General features: G+C 41.6%; 1 protein-coding gene across 1 annotated transcript in view; it reads right to left on the bottom strand.

Moving 5' to 3' along the window:
• The window catches only part of SAMD12 (sterile alpha motif domain containing 12), a 171902-nt gene that overhangs the window by 78801 nt on the left and 73179 nt on the right, over positions 1–19922 (bottom strand). The window contains exon 5 of the mRNA XM_084280399.1: positions 7854–7994. Within this exon, the coding sequence (XP_084136525.1) occupies positions 7854–7994 (141 nt within the window). The remainder of the gene's footprint in view (positions 1–7853; positions 7995–19922) is intronic.

Here is a 19922-nt window from a genome sequence, read left to right as displayed (position 1 = left end):
TGTGAATGAAAAAAAGAGAAGCTTTTAAGTAAAACTCAGAAAAGGAACTTTACAAAGGTATAAAAAGGAGAGGGCTTTTCTGCTGCCTCCCTTGAATATTTCCAGTAATTATAAATCTTTATTGCACAGGCCATAAATGCTAGCAACAACAGGAAGAAAAATGCTTTTGAACTATTTGGCAACGTTCACCTTCAGGGATTCAAAACTGCAAAACTTCATTTTACATTTTCAAAAAGACTTTAAGAGACTTTCATGTTTGTTAGAAGTGCCAATATGGTGAAACGCTTTGCAAACAGAACAGGCATCAACAACACCAGTTTCATAAAATCAGAAAGATGGTGTTACCAAAACTGTCTGAATGAAGAAGGCAATTCATCCAGCTTTCAGACCAACTATTTTCAGTGCAGGAGCTTAGATCTAGGCATAGCGAATGGGAATCGATCTCACCTAAGTTTAGTCATCTACCATGCAGACAAGTACATCTGGCAGCCATCCTGAGCTTCTGTAATAATCAATGGAGAGCAACACACAGAATACATCTATCTGTCTGAGGTGTGACTGGTGGATCCGAAACACAGAGGAGTTGTAGCTACTACTGCACACACACGGTAGTGCGACTGCTTGAGCCTCTGTGGAGGCAGAAGATACCCAACTGGGGGCACACCAAGTTAGCCTATGGTGCTGTTGGCTCCACTGAGGCTGCCAGTGACCATATTCTAGTTTGTAAAACCTTGTTGTGAATAACTTGTTTCATGACATGTGTTCCTATGGGATTTAGTCTAGGTGATCCTGCTCTGGCAGGGGGATTGAACTAGATGATCTTTCAAGGTCCCTTCTAATTCATAATGTTCTGTGATTCTGTGAGACAGATATTCAATGGGTACTATAAGCATTAGGCAGGGAAGTGCTCTTCCTCACACAGCGATTCTGGATGCTGAGGAGCCCAAGGGGATGGGACCACAGAGACGGGCCATCGTTCTGAGCTTTGCCTAAACAGCATCTGCTGCTGCCAGAGGCACAGGACCAGGACAGAGGAATCCTGGATCCAACTGAGAATGGCATTCATTATCTTCTTATTTCCAACACTATCCACTCAGTCTGACCATAAGGTGTTAGTTGATGAAGACAGCTGGGTTTTGAATCAGCATCTCAGCAGTGAAAATTTCTATGTACTTTCTAAAGCATCAGAAATATAGTTAGGGCTCTGATTTCCGCAAATCCTTGATAAAACAACTATCAACCCTAATTTTATTCTGGAAAAATCTCACTAGAAATGACAAATATGTTACATTGTAAATGGCACCGTCTTACAATATGTGGACTTGATTTATTTAAACTCTGTGTGAAAGACTACCTATTCCTGGAATCCCTTTTACCAGCCTGTTCTTTTCGGCTGGGTGAAAACAAGTGATTTCTACTGGCACAGATCACAAACAGCTGTTGTTAAATCACAGCCTCTGACTGCTCAAAACTTTCCTATTTGGTTGAAAGTTTTCCATGACTGGCTGCAGCACAAACAGCAATATTATTTTTTTTCTTGAACCTTGAGCAAAATTGTTTTTTCTCTTTCCAATTTACACATCAGTGGGGAAATACATACATATATATGTGAGTGTGTGTGAGTGTGTGTATGTATATATATATATGAAATATCTATTCATCAAACATGTAAGACAGTTTTGGGTATGCATTAGCTCAGAAGGACTAAACTTTCCAGACCAAATTTTCCAGTAGACTGACTTCTGAGAAATTGAAAAGCAGGAATGAAAAAAAAAAAAATCAACATTAATAAAATAATTAGAAGACCAGACAACTGTAATCATGTCCTTGCAATCAAAAAAAAAAAAAAAAAAAGAGCTAACACCACATTCCCAGCAGACTGAGTGGCCATATCATTTCTAGAAAAGCAGAAAAATGCAAGCACATTATAACAATCTACAGCTGAAATCTTGCTCTCGAAGCCCATCAATAGGAATTTCATAGCTGCATACATGTCCTTATGCATATGCCAAACTAAACAGTACATGTACTGAAGGACAATGCTGTGTGAAAGCAACCCAGCGAGCCTTACAATGTCCTGCCCAGTGTGTTGGAACTTATCTTACCTGTCAGCTGCATCACTCAGTTATTTGATATGAATATGTATTAGCATCCCAGCAATAGCTAAAAGGTAACTAACACAACCACAGTAATTCAATGGTCTACCAGGGACCATTGATTGCACTGCAAAGTACATTCTTCAGGTTAGAAACCAGCCACATGAAATTCAAATAACTGATGCTGTAGATGGAATTTGATATTTATCATCACTGGTGCATGTATTTGGAACATTTTATCTGCACTCAGCTACACACTGCACATACAACATTCTGCCTCAGCCAAAACAAATGAAAACTACAGAGAACCTCTCAGTGCATACTTGTAACCTGAAAAAAAATTGATTCTCCTAAGTCTTAACAGTGCCTAAAATCTGAAAAACTTCTTGGGAACAACCAAAGCTTCTGACTCCAGAGAGTATGTCCTCTGTAAGTGCTGAGAATGTCCTTGACTGGGAGTGGGAAAAATACAACAGAGACTGCTCTTTTGTAGTCAAAGTCATTTTATAGCCTTGGAAGAACAGTGTGAAGTACAAGTGCTATGATTCCTAGAGTGGTACAGGAAAAAAGGACATACAATGGAAAGAGGTGAAAGGGACATGGACGTGTAGTGAAAATAAACCCATGTTGAGAAGAAGGCTGAGATTTCTTTACCTATAATCAGGCAATTTAGCATGTTGAGTCCTGGAACACAGTCTTGATGCTCTGATAAGGGATAAACTACTACTTTTAGGTAATTTTGGACAGTGTTTCCATGTTACACTTTCGTGTTTGACTCATAAGGCCTCTCAGAGATTTTGGAGTGTAACAAGAGCACAGAGCAAAGGAAATCAGCTGGGAACTAAGTTTGCTGGAACTCTACTGAAATGTCAAGTGTTTTTGTCTGTGCCTTGGAGAGATGCCATGCATGCAGCATATGCAAGAAACATTTGCATAGTAATTTGAGCTATAAGAAGAAAGGCCCTTCCTGACTAGCTGGAAGCTTCAGGGTCAGGGAAAAGAAAAAGGTGAGGTCAATACAATGGAAACAAAAGAACGGGCGCCTAGTAAGGGGACAGTCACCATTTCAAATTCTGCACGTCTCTGAGCACCACCACAGGGACATGAAACCGAGATTCCTCAAGTGTTACACACTTCCCCTGCCAGCTGCCTGGGAAGGCAAACACCCTGCCTACCTGGAGTGCTCACAGAGACAACATCTGCTGTTTTTTACAGACAAGAAAAAGAGCATTTCTGGCGGAAGGAACTCCTGATTCCTCGGGTGCCACAACCTTGAGTCCAGAACATATCCAGGAAAGAAAACAGTACACTCTGGAAGTGTAACAGGATGACTCTCTACCACAAACCTCATTTGTTCTGACTTCTTTACAAGGATGAGAAAGAAATGTGCTGATCTCAAGCAACACTTCTCCAACAGACATGACGGACAGTAAGTAACAGCAGTCCAGATACCACAGTATCCATGAAACCTAAAAAGCAAGGGGACAGCAAGCAGCAATCATCTTCTCTTAACACCAGATGACCTGCCGGTTCTGCACACTGCAAGATCCCATGTTCTCATATTTCCTGACTGCTCAAGTTCCTTTGTAGGAGATGTGTAACTCCCAATCATTCATGTTGTGCACTGGAGCCACCACAGCAGGGAAGGTTGTCTTCATATGTGGGAATTCAGAAGATGGGAGTGAGAATAGTACTTCGAGGCTTTGATTGTGGAAAATGACAACAAATCTCTTCACATATGGTGATGCAGGCTGGAATGGCACTGCTGAGGTTCCTCCCACCTTCAGTATTCACAAGAAAGAAGCAGAAAAAGCCATCAGGAGCTTGCATTATGTTTCTGACAGCCTGGAAGGGTTTGGTACAAAGAGCTCGTATTTTGATGAAGTCTACCTTTTCTCTGGTATTAAGAGGCTGAAAATAATGTAAAAAGCCTTATAATGTGTTTCAGCAGGAGGAGGGCGATGTTCATGGTTCCCCATGGATCCTGAAGGCAACATTTCTGTTTCAAGGTTCCTCTAAAACCCAGTAAATGACCTACCACTAGAATACAGTGCTCTTACTTCATCTTTCCTCAAAAGATGAGATGCATCTCTGAAGACCCTCTAGTTCCCTTTCTGGAAGAACACAGTGCTTGGATACTGTAACAGGGTTTGAATAGGACAAGGTTAGAAATTGAAGGAAGGAAAAAAATTGGTTATCATGTGGTTATCATCAATGACATGTTTTTCAGTAGCTGAGCACCAGTGCAGGAGGAGCAGAAAACCTACTGAAAAATAATTTCAACAGGTATCAATGGCTGTGATGATATTCAATGAAGCATAAAGCCTTATTCTAACACATTTTGCTAGCAGGATAATTTTATTTCATTTTATTTAAAAGAAAATTTGGTACATTCTGTGGCCTAGAAGTATATTCAAGTAGCACTTTGCCCTACATGAAACTCACAGAGGAGCTTAGGAGGGGGCCCAACATCATCTTAAATGCAGCTATCATTTAATCCAAATTCAAAAACGCTTCTTAAGCTCAGCCCTATTATCAGATATCTGTCAATGGATACTTTGCTCAGAGGCACACATAGCACTGTTCGACCACTTTGAGGACAGTCTCTTCAATGCTGGCCAAAAGCAGGACGCGCATTGATAAATCTCAAAATAACTTCTTCTCTCTGTAGTTATGTAAGGCTTTTTTAAAAAATGATCTTTCAACTCAGGCTTACAGTGGTAACAGTACAATAATGGCGTTTCCAACAGTGTGCAGCTCTATCCAAGAGACATTGGAAGATATTTTGTCAAATTAGTTCCTCAACATCACTAAGTCTGGGGAAGAAAGCACAGATCAGTAGTTGGGACTGTGCCCTTCTATCCTAGTGGAGGTTGGAATAGCGGTTCTGCTGATAATAGCGTCAATCAGGCAGTTCTTACTCCAAAGAAAAGTCTTCCTAAAACTCAAGACAAGCCTTCAATTACACAATCACGTACTATTCTGGCTCTAAGATCCCCAGAACAGACTGGATGGTGTGTCCTGAATGAAGAATTGAAACAGTTTTAAGTCATTTTCTGAAACAGGAGTAGAAAAGAATGCTAGCTCTCTACTGAGGTGAGGATTTTTAAGGAGGTTAACTCTCTCTGCAGACAACAGAACACAAAATCACTTAAAACACCTGCTAAGTATTACATAGTGCTAAAACTTTCCCCATTGGCTCCAGCTTCAATTGCAGTAGGATCTAAAGTCAGTGGAATTCTTTTTGCTGACATCAATGGGCTCTGAATTAGGACTTCGTTGCTTGAAACCCAGCTAGTGTGCTAAATTAATTTAGAAATGAGTTTTAATGGCTTCTTTCACCTAACGATCCCCTGAGTTGTGCACTGAGAGACAGAAGGCTTTTAATCCCATATCTGGAGGACATTTTGGAGGACAGCAAAGCATGGTGTGGCAATAGCTACACTCTGACCTGCATTTTGCTATTGTAATTTCCAAAAGGCAGAAACTGTTGGCGTGCAAATGTGTTACTTTTTGGAGAAAAAATGTACTCCAAATGTTCTCCAAAACAGAGAAGCACTTACAGAAAGCTATTCCAGTAACAACCTGGATTAGGAATGTATAAACCATAGTTAGAATACGAATGGACACAGCTTGAAGAAACTGGGCAAGGGGACAGAACCAGTTTCAGAGAACGACACAATATACACACAGCTTTGCAGGCTGCATTGTAATTGAGAAATTGTATCTTAACCTTCATACTTGTAAACAAGCACTTTCAACAGACACACTCCAACGTGGTGTAAATGAGGTGATAAGGGATAGGAAGACTGTTGTCATCCTACCCCTCGCCATGCCCCTGCTCTGGGATCGTACGACTACCACAGCTCTGCTGCACTGTTGTGCTGACTGTTGTGCTCCCCTGTAACTTCAGCTCTATTTACGAAGGCTGGAGTGGAGCTGAGGTGCAGCGCAATGGCCAGCACCACTGTGGGGGAAGACAGCCAGTGCTGCAGACCACCAGCTCTTTGCTAGCTTGTGCTGGCTTTTATAAAACATGTGTCTTTATATGATCAGACCGGCCAACAATGTTCTCTCTACATGGCAGACAGACTCCATTAAGCACGCATCCAGGTGTCTATCACTGGCCTGTCCTTCATAATCCAGCACATGTTCATTCATCCTCTCGTCAAAGTCCAAAACTGTATCAACTGCATGGGCAAGGAATAAATCTTAAAAGATGCTGCCCTGATTTCCTTGAAATGGCAGCTGCCACTCTCTGACCACGACTCACACACCACCTGATGTGTCCAGAGAAGAACTGGAGACCAATAATTAAGGAGAAGCCTGGAAACACATAGTCTGCAGTGCCAAATACAGGCTCATGGAGAAATCTATCTGGACTGCAGTGTTCAACTGACTCAAATTTATATTATATGGGTCTTCATTGTCCAGTATCAAAAAATCCCAACTTCCTAAAGGAGGCCTAAAACAGTGACGGTTGGAGACCAGAATTTCACAGTCTTATAAATTCTTGAGTAACACTACAGATGTAGGGGAAGAGAGAAGCCAACCAACACTGAAGAAAAGGATGTAGGAATAAAGCATGAAGGGCAAAGGAGCAGTTCTAAACATCTGGGGAAGACACTGATGCTTCAGCATGTGCACTGCCTTTGACATGACACGAGGTGAGGTGAGCTCTTATTCACTAATCATGGCAAAATGAAGAAGCTCTGAAGTTCCTCATCACCAATCCACATGACATCAAGCCTGAAGGAACAATTTGAGACATCAGCTCTTTCAGATAAAATGCAGCTTACTCAACTAATCAGAGAGATTTTCCCCAAACACAGTGAGCAAGGCTTAATCAGGAACATAATGTCATGTGTGAAGGACATTTTGTTAAAAATACACTGCATGCACCAAAGTCTATTTTTTCATATGATGTGACATATAATGGGCACTGAACCAAAACACCACAGAAGTACGTGGTTTACGCCGTCTCACTGGACAACCAAACCACATTTAACATTGAGAAAGTATTGCAGATATATAGTAGAGGATCTCTGAATGTTCCTTTTTGGTATTGCCACAACGATTGCTTTTCTTCCATGTTACCATGGCTGTTAAAAAGCCTTAATATGAGCTAATAACACAAGTCATCATAAAACATCTTAACCTCATTTGGGAAATATGTACAAGCTTTTTTCTTACTCCTTCTTCTCTGTCTTCTAATCAAGATCTCCATATTGAGCCCAGTTTTGCGTTTTCTTAGCAGCATAAATTAGAAGCAACTCTATTCAAGTCAATAAAATTACTCCAACATGAAAAAGGAATCAGCCATCTGCAAAAAATGGAGTCTAACAGGTAATTTTCCACTGACAGCTTTTACCATAAAACAGGTTACAGAGATTACTCTTTTATCCAGCACTAAAAGTAAACAATTAATGCAAAATGTACAATGTCTGTGAAGACAGCATGTTCACTACTTGTGCCCTTTATATGTAATTATTTTCATCTTAGTAAGCAGACAGTTAAGTGAGACTACCATCAAGCTGTAGATGGAGCCTATTCATCATGCAAAACAGGCAGCTGAACATCTCTATTTATTTATGCATTATTTTACCTTTTGTTCCCACCTTGGAAAGCATGTGGAATCTATGAGACATTTTCACGCATCATTTCTTGTGGAAGAACATCAAATCACCTTTTGTGCCCTCAGGCAAACTTTTCCTACCTGATCTCAATAACTGTCCATATCAGAATTATTTTTCATACCTTGTGTAAGCAGCTGGAGGTTTCGGACTTCTTCTCTCACCTTCAGCTGAAGGACTTGCTGCAGAATGTGCTGTCGCAGGCTTTCCTGGGCGATGCCCATTCGTTCAAGCTTTTTGTCAGTAAGTCTCAGCAAAGCACGGCCTGGATGCAAAAGGCAAAAAGAAAAATCACCCAGGGATTTCCATTAATGCAATATTCTCGCTCTGACAGGATAATTTGCTACAGAAAAAAAATCTCAGCCCTGAAATACCTCAGCCTGGGAGGTTATTGTCTCATCAGTTAGGTACTTCCTTACTGTCAGAGACCTGTGTTCCACTCTTCCCTTTTCTGTTGATTTTCTATGTTGTTTCAGTGCTTTCTGAGGCATTTAGGCATGTAAAATAGGTATCTTGTGCAGTTTTAGACAACCGATTGACATTCTTAAGTGCCAGCTGGTGTCCCACAGGTAGGATATCCCCATAAGTCTAAAATTGGTGCCGGTGCCTAAATAGACCCTCACCTATTTTCAAGCTTCTACATTACTGTCAAGAAACCACCAATGCAAGTGAATTTTACTAGTTTAATCAATTTAAGATGTACTGAGGGTGGATATTGTTGCAATTCAGCTATGTCTATGGTGTAACAGCACCATTTCCCAGGAGGGCCTTGTACTTCACGGTCCAGCCTTCCAAATCCCTCTCAACAGTATCAACAGTATCACAGGAAAACAGAAAAAAGAGACAGAGATTTCCCTTCACACTATCTGTTATACCCAAATCATTCCTGAAAGAGGTGTTTGCCCAACTCCAAAAAGACATTTGCCCAACTCTAAGGAGCCTGTGGTCCTTGCAGGTGATGCCTCACAGTTTGAGACTTATCTTTACCATTAGGGTCATGTTGAACCACAGTCCTATGCAAACTGCAGATGCTAAAAACTATCAAACAACCCACACTCCCCAGATTCTGCTAGTGGAACTCTGACTCCATCTTTTGGGCACCGCTGTGCTGTAAGTAATCAGGAGGCTAAGCCAACACGAACAAGTATTTGGACCAAGCAGAGAGCCAAAGCATCAAACAGAGCTTTATCTTAGGAAGAAACCCAAACCTGACTTTCTTTGGCCTTCCCCACTGCTGTGAGTGAGTATAGGGAGGAGTGCCCTGCAGCCCTCAACTGACCCTCAGTTCCCAATCTATTCATTTACTATCCAAAGGTACTCTGGTTAATACCAGCAAATTGCACTGGAGCTGCTGTCCTGGTTCTGGTCAGGCCAGAGTCAACCTCTCCAAGCAGCCAGCACAGGTGGGCTGAGTGCCTGGCCAGAACCACAACAGCTACACTGACACTACCCTGGAAAATGGTATGTTGTTTGGTTGACGTTTTTAAACAGACTTTTTACCTCCTCTGGTTCTGACTGTAAGCGCTTTTTAATTATTAAAAATCCCTTCTTTGATATGTCAGGCTTTATTCTGAAACCAAAAGAAGACAGCAAAGAGCAAGTTACTCCCCCTGCAAGTCAGCAGCCTCTGTGCTGCCATTACTGTGGCTTTTGGATGAATGGTACAATTCAGCTCATCATAAAGCGTTACTCAACACAGCAAGATAAGGCTCGTATTCAATCTCTTTCCTTACAAAACAGCAATGAGTCCAGAACTTTTATGATTATTTTAATTAAAAAGTTTAAGATAAAAGCCAAGAATTTAAAGGGGCACATAATATTTCCCCCAAATCAAGCAGTTAGTGGTACACCCTTCACTAACCGCTAGATTTCATCCATGAGCGGTTCTGTGAAGGGGTTAGTGGGATCTTGATACAATGTCATGTAAAATACTGGGATATTACTATTAACAAAGGAAGATGTTATTGATCAGATAAAAAATGTCAGTGTTTATACATTTTGTGCACTTCCATGTCTCTCCAGCACTACACGGTACAGAGGGTGACCTTTTGATTAGGACAACTTCCTTTGAAATCACAAACAAGAAGAATTCTATGGGTTAACGTAATAACGAAATATGGAAATCAGTCTCTGGCAGATCAATGCCAGCTGTCCAATTCCCCTGGTGATACAGACAGTAATAATGACTTCAATTTTTATATCGTCTTATCACACTAAAACATCTTAAAGCAATTTATAAAGGATATACAGCAGTCCAAGAGTATGGTCTGTAATGTCAATCCAGCAAACAAAAAATAAACAAGTCATCAGTTTAAAGAGTGCCAACACGCATGTCATCTTAGGACAGGGAGTCAGCAGCAGTAATATGAAAGGACAGACAGAGGTCACACATCTCCCCTGGTGCCCTCCACGTCTCTTTGGCCATGGATACAGCCATTACTCTTTACTTCCTCCGGGTAGCTCTTTATACTGAAATCGGTTTCCTACCCCAGTCAGTCACTGCCTTTAGAGTTGAGTGTGCACAAAACAGTCTTTTCAGCTCCTTGCACGCCCATTCCTCTGCGGCTTAGGCTTGAAGCACAATGCCAGTGGGGAAAAAAAAGTCTTTGACTCCCACCACCTGCAGCAGCTTGCACAAGTTGCATTAAATTAACTCCTTCTTGTACCTAATCCAATGCAGCATGTTGAGGCAGTGACGAGGCAAGAAGGCAAACATCCAAATGTGGCATTTCAAGCACGCAGTAAGTGACCTGAACTAAGAAAATTCAATCCTCCTCATACTGTCCTCACCCTCAACACATGGAACAACATCCAAGACAGAATTGGATTTTTTTTTTTATTCTGGTACTAAGTCATGCCTTTGAAAAGACCTCTCTAATGCCTGGGTGAGTCACCAAAGCCAAGCAGTTACTAAGGCCAAGGTCCTGGCTATCAGTTAATGACTTTGGATTCTTCGGTCTCTTGCTCCCTATACTGTGTGGATCTGAAAGAATTACCATTTGGTGCTAAGAACTCTATAAAGGTTACTGAACATTGAAACCAGTTGTCCAGAGAGGTTGTGGAGTCTGTATCTTTGCAAATACTCATAACCTGACTAACGAGATCATGAGCAACCTGCTGTAGTTTTCCCTGCTTTGAGCAGGTTGCTGGAGTAGATGATCACCAGAGACACTTTCCAACACCAGCTGCTCTGTGATTCTGTGAAACTACCTTCATGAAGGACTCAAGATAAAGATCTATTTGCTTTGTAAAAGAGAAGATTAACGAAGGAAATGAATAAGCATACACAAAAGATGGTCATTTTGGCAAGCATATTGATTAAAACAGAGACAACTATATAGTAAAATTTGGGATAGAGTTTTAATTTCCAGAAAGTGCTGGATAGAATGTATTATCAGGAGCAGAACTCGTAACAAACATAACGTTTTCTAAGAGAGTATATACTGACCTGTGGTAGAGCACAAGTAAAGGAACTTTACTTACATCTCAGGAAAATTTCCCAAAGCTACAAAACTGGTGCTATTCCTTAGATGTAGCTGCTACATACATAGAAGAGACTGGGAGATTTTTTTCCAAAAGCTCCTTGACCAATAGAACCACAAAAATCAGAGACACAAACACCTTGGCATTGGCTCTAGCTAACTGCAAGACTGGAAACCAAATGCTTTTAAAAAGCCCACAACTCCCTCAGTACGCATCTTTTAGCACCTAAACCCCAGTCCTCTCATACTCAGAACAGATCAGCTGTGGAATGTTCTGAGACACCCTGAGGGCAGACACAGAATATAAAATACTTTCCAGCTTAATAATGGATTGATGGCCTAATTTTTTCTAATATGACTTAGCTGCTGCAGATCTCATTTGATCAACCAGGGATTAGATGAAAATTTGAACGGAGGGAGAAACATTGCATGCCACAGAACATTAGTATAAGCATTGGTCCAATGAGGTTGGCATTGGCCCTAGAGCAAGGAACGTGGCACAGTCTGCTGTACCTAATCAGCAGCGCTCGTACCTCCTTGCACTGGTGTGGCCTCCTGCTCTTCTCCGTGAGCCGGGGAAGCTGTGCCAGCTGCCAGTTCACAGACACCCAGAGGGACACCATGCAAGAAGCCTTGAAAGTAAACTTGTGATGAAGATGAAAGAACAGGTAAGAAAGGACTTATTAAACGTGTAAGAAGAACTGAAGAAATACAGGGAAACAAGAGCAGATAGCAAGAGGCCCCGAAGAAAACTATGACTAATTTAAAGTTGATGAAAATGATAAGTCACTAGTGGGAACAAATGATGTGTGTGCAATACAGCCAAGAAAAGTGATCTTGGCTCCTGAGTACAGTATGGCAGGTATAACTGAATACCAAGAAAAGATACTCAGTTAATTGCCATGGGGCACAGAATCTAGGTAAGAAAGAAGAACACAAGGACATTAAAAAAGTTCCCTAATGCTAGGCCAACAGCTCACCCAGCCCTGTATTCAGAGTGGCAGTAGGAGACATCTTTTGGGAGAGGTACCAGGAGAGCTACTTTCTGAAGTCATTCCCTTTGTACGCTTATTGTACACTTATTAGAGACTATGGCATTTGTAGCACCTATTTCTTGTTCTGATGTCCACACTTTTGGTTTTTTGATCTTCCTGATACTGCCTACCTCTGCAGCACGCTGGGGTAGCAAACTACAGAAGATCAGGGTCCATTTTTGTCTCTTTTACATTGATTTCTTACTAATTTCTTCAAGCGTTGTGTAGTTCTTGCATTACAGTAATTGATTAACAGTTCAACACTCAGCTTATCTGTTACTTCCATTATTTGTAAACTTCAGTCATATGGTGGCTTTTGATCATATTTCTGGATACATCCAGCTGACACACACAGAAAAAACAGGAACATGGGGTTCACCGAACCCTAAATTATACAAGATGAAAAGGTTTTCAAGTTTATACACAAATGCTGCAAACTCCATTTGAAATTGTTATTGACAGAACAGGATATTCTTATTTAATTGATACAAATGTTCTCTAGTTTTGGGGTAGAACAATTTCAAACATATCACTTTTCTATCTACCTCTTTAGTTCCACAAACACACTCATTCTAGTTCACTGAGGTTTTCTACTCAAAATAGTCTGATCACAGCTTTCCTCTTGCTTATACAGGCTGATTTTTGGCTTTTCTTCACTTCAGTCCTTAAAATCCAGCCTACCAGGACTTAGCAAGTAAGAAATTTCCATGACAGAGACACAGACATTAATATCATTGTTCAGGTGCTGATGAGACACAAGCATAAAATTCTCATATAGTCAGGAAAGAAGAATTCAAACAAGAATGGGCAGAGAGGTTATGACTTCATAGTCAGGAATGGTGAAATTATGAGAGGAGGTGAGAAAAAGAATAGTCACCTACAGAATGAAAACAGCCTCATGGTGACAGTGGAGGGAGATGAACATCATACAAAGAGAAGAACTAATAAACTACGGAACTAAGTGGAAAAGAGAACAAATGCACTTGGATAGAACTCTGGACACTGGGTTCAGAAACATCTTGTAAAAGAAGCAAACACCAGAAATCAATCAAATGTTCAGAGCAAACTTGACAGACTTCACAATGCTGTTCTTGGTAACACATCAGATCTTCTACAGTCCTGCTTCCCACATGAGAATTTAAGAGCACATCTCTCCTCCTCATGACAGTCTCATCACTAGTCAGCCAGATACATCAGTGATTTTGTCATCAATGCCTTGTGGCAAATCTATAGTTTTACTTGCAAAAGCAGTTAGATCTGGCTCATCTCATTAATCATTTTAGCCCTAGGTGATGCAGACTCTTGGTAAACTGCAGCTTGCATTACCACCCTCTTTGCCCCACTTCAACTATCTAGTATCTCACTAATCAGGGAGGATCCACTTCACTTGCTTCAAAAGTAAAAATGGATTCATTTTTCATCAAACTTGCCATAGCAGGTTTATTGATTTACCTACTTGCATAATGGGAGCTGCCAGTCTAGGCGAAGGAGAACTAGTTCCCAAAATTGCTATTGGTAGCTGCCTGGTACTTCTGACAGCATGAACAATCCTCAACTGGGGACTGACTTACACAGATAGGAGACACAAAGGATACTGATACGTAAATAAAGAAGAGGTAACAATAATTTCTATTGATGGGACCAGAAGGAAAAAAGATTACTATCTTGATGAATATGAGAGATCTCCAACTGAGAAAGTTCCTCAGTGTCAGAGCCAACATTCTTGTGCTTCATCCTGTTAAGAAATGGAGAAGACCTCCATGGAGCTGTAGTAACAGGAATGGGAGATGGCCATGACTCCAGTATGTCTCCAGTGGATGCATAGAAAAGCACAAGAAGGCATTTGCTCATATATCAAATTAGTTTTCATAGAATCTGAGGGTGGTTTGGCCTTAAAGAGACATCAAAGTCCATCAAGTAGTACCTGAAAGGGCGTTCAGGAATGCTGGAGAGGGACTGTTTGTCAGGGAGTGCAGTGATAGGACAAGGGGTAATAGGTTTAAACTGAAAGAGGGGAGATTTAGTTTAGATGTTTGGAAGACATTCTTTACTGTGAGGGAGGTGAGGCCCTGGCACAGGCTGCTCAGAGAAGCTGTGGCTGCCCCCTCCCTGTCAGTGTTCAAGGCCAGGTTGGATGGGGCTTTGGGCAACCTGGTTAGTGGAGGCTGTCCCTGCCCATGGCAGGGGGTTGGAACTAGTTGAGCTTGAAGGGCCCTTCCAACCCAATCCATTCTAGGATTCTGTGATTCTGGCACTTTCTCATTCATTATCTGCTGGATCTGGATGAGGCCAGGTTTACAGTAAAATTTCTCAAAGGAAGCTCTGTTGTACTGGTCAATTAATGCCTGCTCGAACACAAAAAACTATCTTTGTAAACAAAGACACTTTATGAATATTACCTGCATCCTTTGTCTTCACATTATGTCTGTTTATAGTTCTGAAATGAGGAAGTGATGACTATTGTTACGGCTGCCAATAAATCTACAATACAAACCAGTTTACCTCCATAAACTCCCTCTCAGGTCGCAGTGCTTCCTCACCTTTCTGCTCTTCCTCCACACTTCTGAACCACAAGCACGAACAGGATATGAAAGAAAAGTAACTCAACAGAATTTTTAACTTGGCTGCATTTTTAAATATAAAATTAGCAACAATCAAGGCATGACTTTGTTTCTAAATTTGTCTTTCTGAAAATCTTATTAAGTGGTCAGTAATATATCTGTGAAGCTATTTAACTCAGATTCCTTAGTATGGTGTAACTTCCTCTCACCTCAGTGCTGTGTTTCCCAGTTCCCTCCATATTCCATCTATTCCCTTAATTCTAACAGTCATAGAATCATAGAATCATAGAATGGTCTGGGTTGGAAGGGACCCCAAAGATCACAGAGTTCCAACCCCCCTGCCACAGGCAGGGACACCAACCTCCAGTTCTGGATCTACACAAGATTGCCCAGGGCCCCATCCAACCTGGCCTTGAACACCTCCAGGGACGGGGAATCCACTACCTCTCTGGGCAGCCTGTTCCAGCACCTCACCACTCTCTCTGTAAAAAACTTCCCCCTAATATCAAATTTAAACCTTCCCTCCTTTAGCTTTAGTCCATTTCCCCTTGTCCTGCCATTATCTACCCTTTTAAAAAATTGAGTCCCCTCCTGTTTGTCTGTTCCCTTCAGGTACTGGAAGGCTGCAATGAGGCCCCCCTGCAGCCTTCTCTTCTCCAGGCTGAACAAGCCCAGCTCCCTCAGCCTCTCTTTGTAGGACAGGTGCTCCAGCCCTCTGATCATCTTTGTGGCCTCCTCTGAACCCTCTCTAACAGTTCTACATCTTTCTCGTATTGCGGGCTCCACATCTGGACACAGTACTCCAGGTGCAACTTGAGGCCACTACTTCTGGTCCTATCTCTTAGATTAAGAGAACTACACCCACCTGGCTGCAAGCTTCTTTCAGGTAGTTGTAGAGTGACCAGGTTTCCCCTCAACCTCTTTTCTCCAGGCTAAACAACCCCAGTTCCCTCAGCTGCTCCTCATAAGACTTGTGCTCTAGACCCTTCACCACCTTCACTGCCTTTCTTTGACATGATCCAAAACCTTGATGTCTTTCTTGTCCTTACCAGCACTGAGTACAGAGGGACGATCACTCCTCAGCTCTGCTGGCCACACTACTCCAGATAAAGGCCAGGATGTTGCTTGTCTTCTTGGCCACCTGAGTACACTGTTGGGTCATGTTCAGCCGGTTGTCTATCAACACTCCCAAGTCCCTTTCTGTTGGGCAGCTTTCCAGCCACTCTTCCCCAAGCCTGTAGTGTTGCCTGGGGTTGTTGTGACCCAAGTGCAGGGCCTGGCACTCAGCCTTGTTGAATCTCATAGTTGGCCTTGGCCCATCCATCCAGCCTGTCCAGATTGCTCTGTAGAGCCTTCCTACCCTCAAGGAGATCAACACTTCCACCCAACTTGGTGTGGTCTGCAAACTTACTGAGGGTGCACTCAATCCCCCAATCCAGATCATTGCTAACAATAACAGAGCTGTTACAGATATGTAACAGCCTTAGTTACCACATTTTGAATTAATTACTTTCGTGTCTAAAGATTTACAGATATATTCTAATTTTGGTTCTATACAGAGAAGGGAAGGGGTTAATGAGAAATTGTGCGTCGTGATTACTGGAAGTGGTTCAGTAAGTAATTTACTGTACTGATGGGAACTATATTGATTCCTTACAAGTTTGAGTAAAAGACTGTTAGACAGTCCCGTGTTTCAGCTGAACATATTCAGGACCCGATGATTTTAATAGGAGGAAATAGTAATAACTTGAATTCCCCTCTGAAATATAAATTCAGGCACAAATCATATTACACCACTTTTCAAATGTACTGTAAAATGTGAGACAACCATTTTTAGTGCTCTCAGGAAGGACCCGATAGGACCCACAAAGTAAATTAAGGATAAATGTAAACCTTTAGCAGGCAGTCTATAAATCCAAGCTGCTTGTTGTATATACATTCACCAACCTACTTCCCGGCCATACAAAATTATATATTATCTACAGCCATATATAAAGGTATAAAGACATATAATAATGGACTTCTATTACATTGCACATTGTATTTTTTATCAAACAAACTCCAGGACTGCTGTTTGCTGGTATCTGTGTGTGAGATTTATGGTCCCCCTATTCAAATAAACAACCTCAAGGTCTTTTTTGTTTGTGATGCAGTGAGTGAATCTGTCAACACCTCTGATTTTGTCCACCATCAGCAGGACACACAGTTCTTCAATTCCTAGTTAATATAATGTCACTCAGTGTGCAACCCATTATGCATTACATATCCCATTTCTTTATTAATTAAAAAAAATCACATTAGATCATGCCCACTGGCAAAACTCCTGTTAATTTATTCAGGAGTAAACACACATTCATATATTATAGTGCACAGCTTCTACACAGAACAGATTAGGAAAGGGAAAGCCAATTTGGAAAGCATTAGAGTTGACTGAACTCTTCACAGCAAACTCAAACAAGAGCATTTCCTGTAACTCCTAATGGCAGACCTTGCAAAAATTATTTTTTTTGTCCAGAAAATGAGGATCATTTATTACCACAAGAAAAATAACCACACATACATGAGGACAGGAGAAGACAACACTCATTCTTGAAGTGCCCAACAAAAGTAGAACTGGGAAAACCTTGAAATCACACAGAACACCATCCTACCTTCTGACATTTCTAATTCAAAAGGAGTTCTGCATTTCTGCCTAGAATTACAACTCATGTGTGCATCTGGCAAAGGGGGTGAGCCCTGTGAAGTGCACATGTGAATTCAGAAGAAGCTGCCATTTAATTGGGGAAGAACGGTTGCTCCAGTACCCACTGAGCTCTTTGAACTGCTCAAGAATGAAACACTTGCATGGATGAAAATGGGGCTCTGGGAGCCTCCCTCCCCCACCCAAGGGACAGAGATTGTCAATAAATCCTGCTGCTCGCTCCAATTTGCTACCAATCAATCCAATCGTTAACTCAAAGGTGCTTTGCCACAAAGCATAACATCAAGGACATGATTCTTCAGTATGCAATATGTAGAAGGCTGAGGAAAGACAAGCATTAATATGCAGCATCTTTCATGTTTTTGTAATGCTTCAGAGGGCGATCGTGGAGGCCATCTCATTCACCCTGCCATGCTGTGGAAAGCTGTCCCTTCTTCCTCCTGATTACTCATTCAGGCAAAAACCTACGCAAAGAAGTGGTATTTGAAACATGTTTATTTCATTCTCTGAGTTTCTTTTAACGCCAAACTTGTGGGAAGCAAGGAAGCCCTATGTAATAATGTGACCAGACAGCTTGCTGTACTGCATAACGAAGGCTCTGTGGGCCACCACAGGTTCCAGTGGACCAGAACTTGAGAATTTCCATTCTCTAGTAAAATCAGTGCTTTGTTTTTTAAAAAAAGCAAAATTATAATTTTATTAAATATTAAAATAAGCTTTCATATCCCAATGCTGAGGTACATTTCCCAGTACTACATTTCCCAGTGTGTGCCCCTAGCTCCCTCCTGCTCCACTTGGTTATCTCCAAGCAGCTTCCAGAAGTGCTTTCTTCCATGCTTTCTACCAGCTTTACACTTCCATTTTTTTAATAAAAAATGAAATTGAGAAAGGTTTTGTGTTAATATTCATGATGTTAATAATTCATGTTAATAAAAATGGAAAATTAAAAGCAGCTTGCTCATAGGTTAAGCACTGTAGACTGCTCCAACTCTCTTAACCTGAAGGAAGAATCAGCCACACTTCTCCTGGTGCACGTTTTGCTCTACCATTTCTCTTCAGGGGCTAAAAGCCTGACACCTGTCAAGCTGCAGGCACCACCTCTGACGGGCCCTTAACTTACAGTTTATGCTGCCCATTTTATAACCTAAGGGAAGATAATTTCCCTATTGTAAGAGTCACCTCTATTCAATTATATGGACAGTCTTACAGGTACAGGCACTAATCTGTTGCTACGTTGCAGGTTCAGTAGTACAGCAAACCTTGCAGAGCTCCTTTGCATTTCTTCCAGCATTTACTGCTGCAGCTGTGAGGAGAATCAGAACATAAGGATTTTGTTCTGCTGGCCTATTTCTCCTATTTAATCCTTACACTTGACCTATAGAAGACTGTGAGATCGCAGTCCTTTTGGATCAGAAATAAACAGATACCTAAGCAATGGTGTACTGTACTAATTTGTAAGCAAGTGGTCTTTCTATTTGCTGAAATTCTGCTCCTGTACCCCCTGCATTTGACTCAGCAAGACATTCCACTATGCATGTTGACATGGGACCAATTAAAATAATGATCTAACACTAACATGCAGGAGCCTTACCAGACACTACAGCCTGGCACTGAGGTCCAAACGGAACATGCAGCCCAGAACCCCTCTCTAGCTTTGGGTCTCAGTCTCTCATAGGAATAATAAATCTCATTTTCCCCTACAAGGCACAGGAAGGCAGGAAGATACTGTGTGGCCTTCTTTATAAAAATAACTACTATATCTAGGAGCAAGGGAGCTCTCCCAGAGGGATATACCTCATCTCCAGATGCCCAGGGGAACATGCCAAAGCCAAGCTCCTCCTCCAAGCCAGGAGTCCCAAGACTCCAAAGGAAAGGCTACACTGGCCTCACTGCAATGCACCTGTAAACATGTACATGAGATGCAAGGGCACAAACCTCTAAGCAGACCAGAAGAGCAGATGACACACTGTTTAAGAACACTGCTTTTACTTACAGGATATGCATTAGTGTGGTGGTTTGGCACTGGCTGGAGGCCAGACACCCACCAAAGTCACTCTGTCACTCCCCTTTTCAGCTGGACAGGGGAGAAAATATATATTGAGAGGCTTAGGACTCAAGATAAGGACAGGGAGAGATCATTCTGCAATTAAGTGTCATGGGCAAAACAGACTCAACACAGAATAAAGGAAAGAAAACTCTGTAATTTATTACACTACACTGCACAATACGGATAATGAGATCTTAAAACAGATCTTAAAACATTTCCTACACCCCTCCCTTCTTAGCAGACCTCACGCTAGTCATAATTTCACTCCCTTCTTCCCCCATTGTGGCACAGAGAGGGGCAGGGAATGGGGGTTTCGGTCAGTTCCTCATGAGTTCTTTTCCTTCTTAGCTGAGGGCCGGGGGTGAGGG

The sequence above is a fragment of the Gallinula chloropus genome, assembly GCF_964237585.1.
Source record: "Gallinula chloropus genome assembly, chromosome: 2".
NCBI lineage: Eukaryota > Metazoa > Chordata > Aves > Gruiformes > Rallidae > Gallinula > Gallinula chloropus.
The sequence above is the reverse complement of the archived record's forward strand: the minus strand, read 5'-3'. Positions and strand labels throughout refer to the sequence as shown.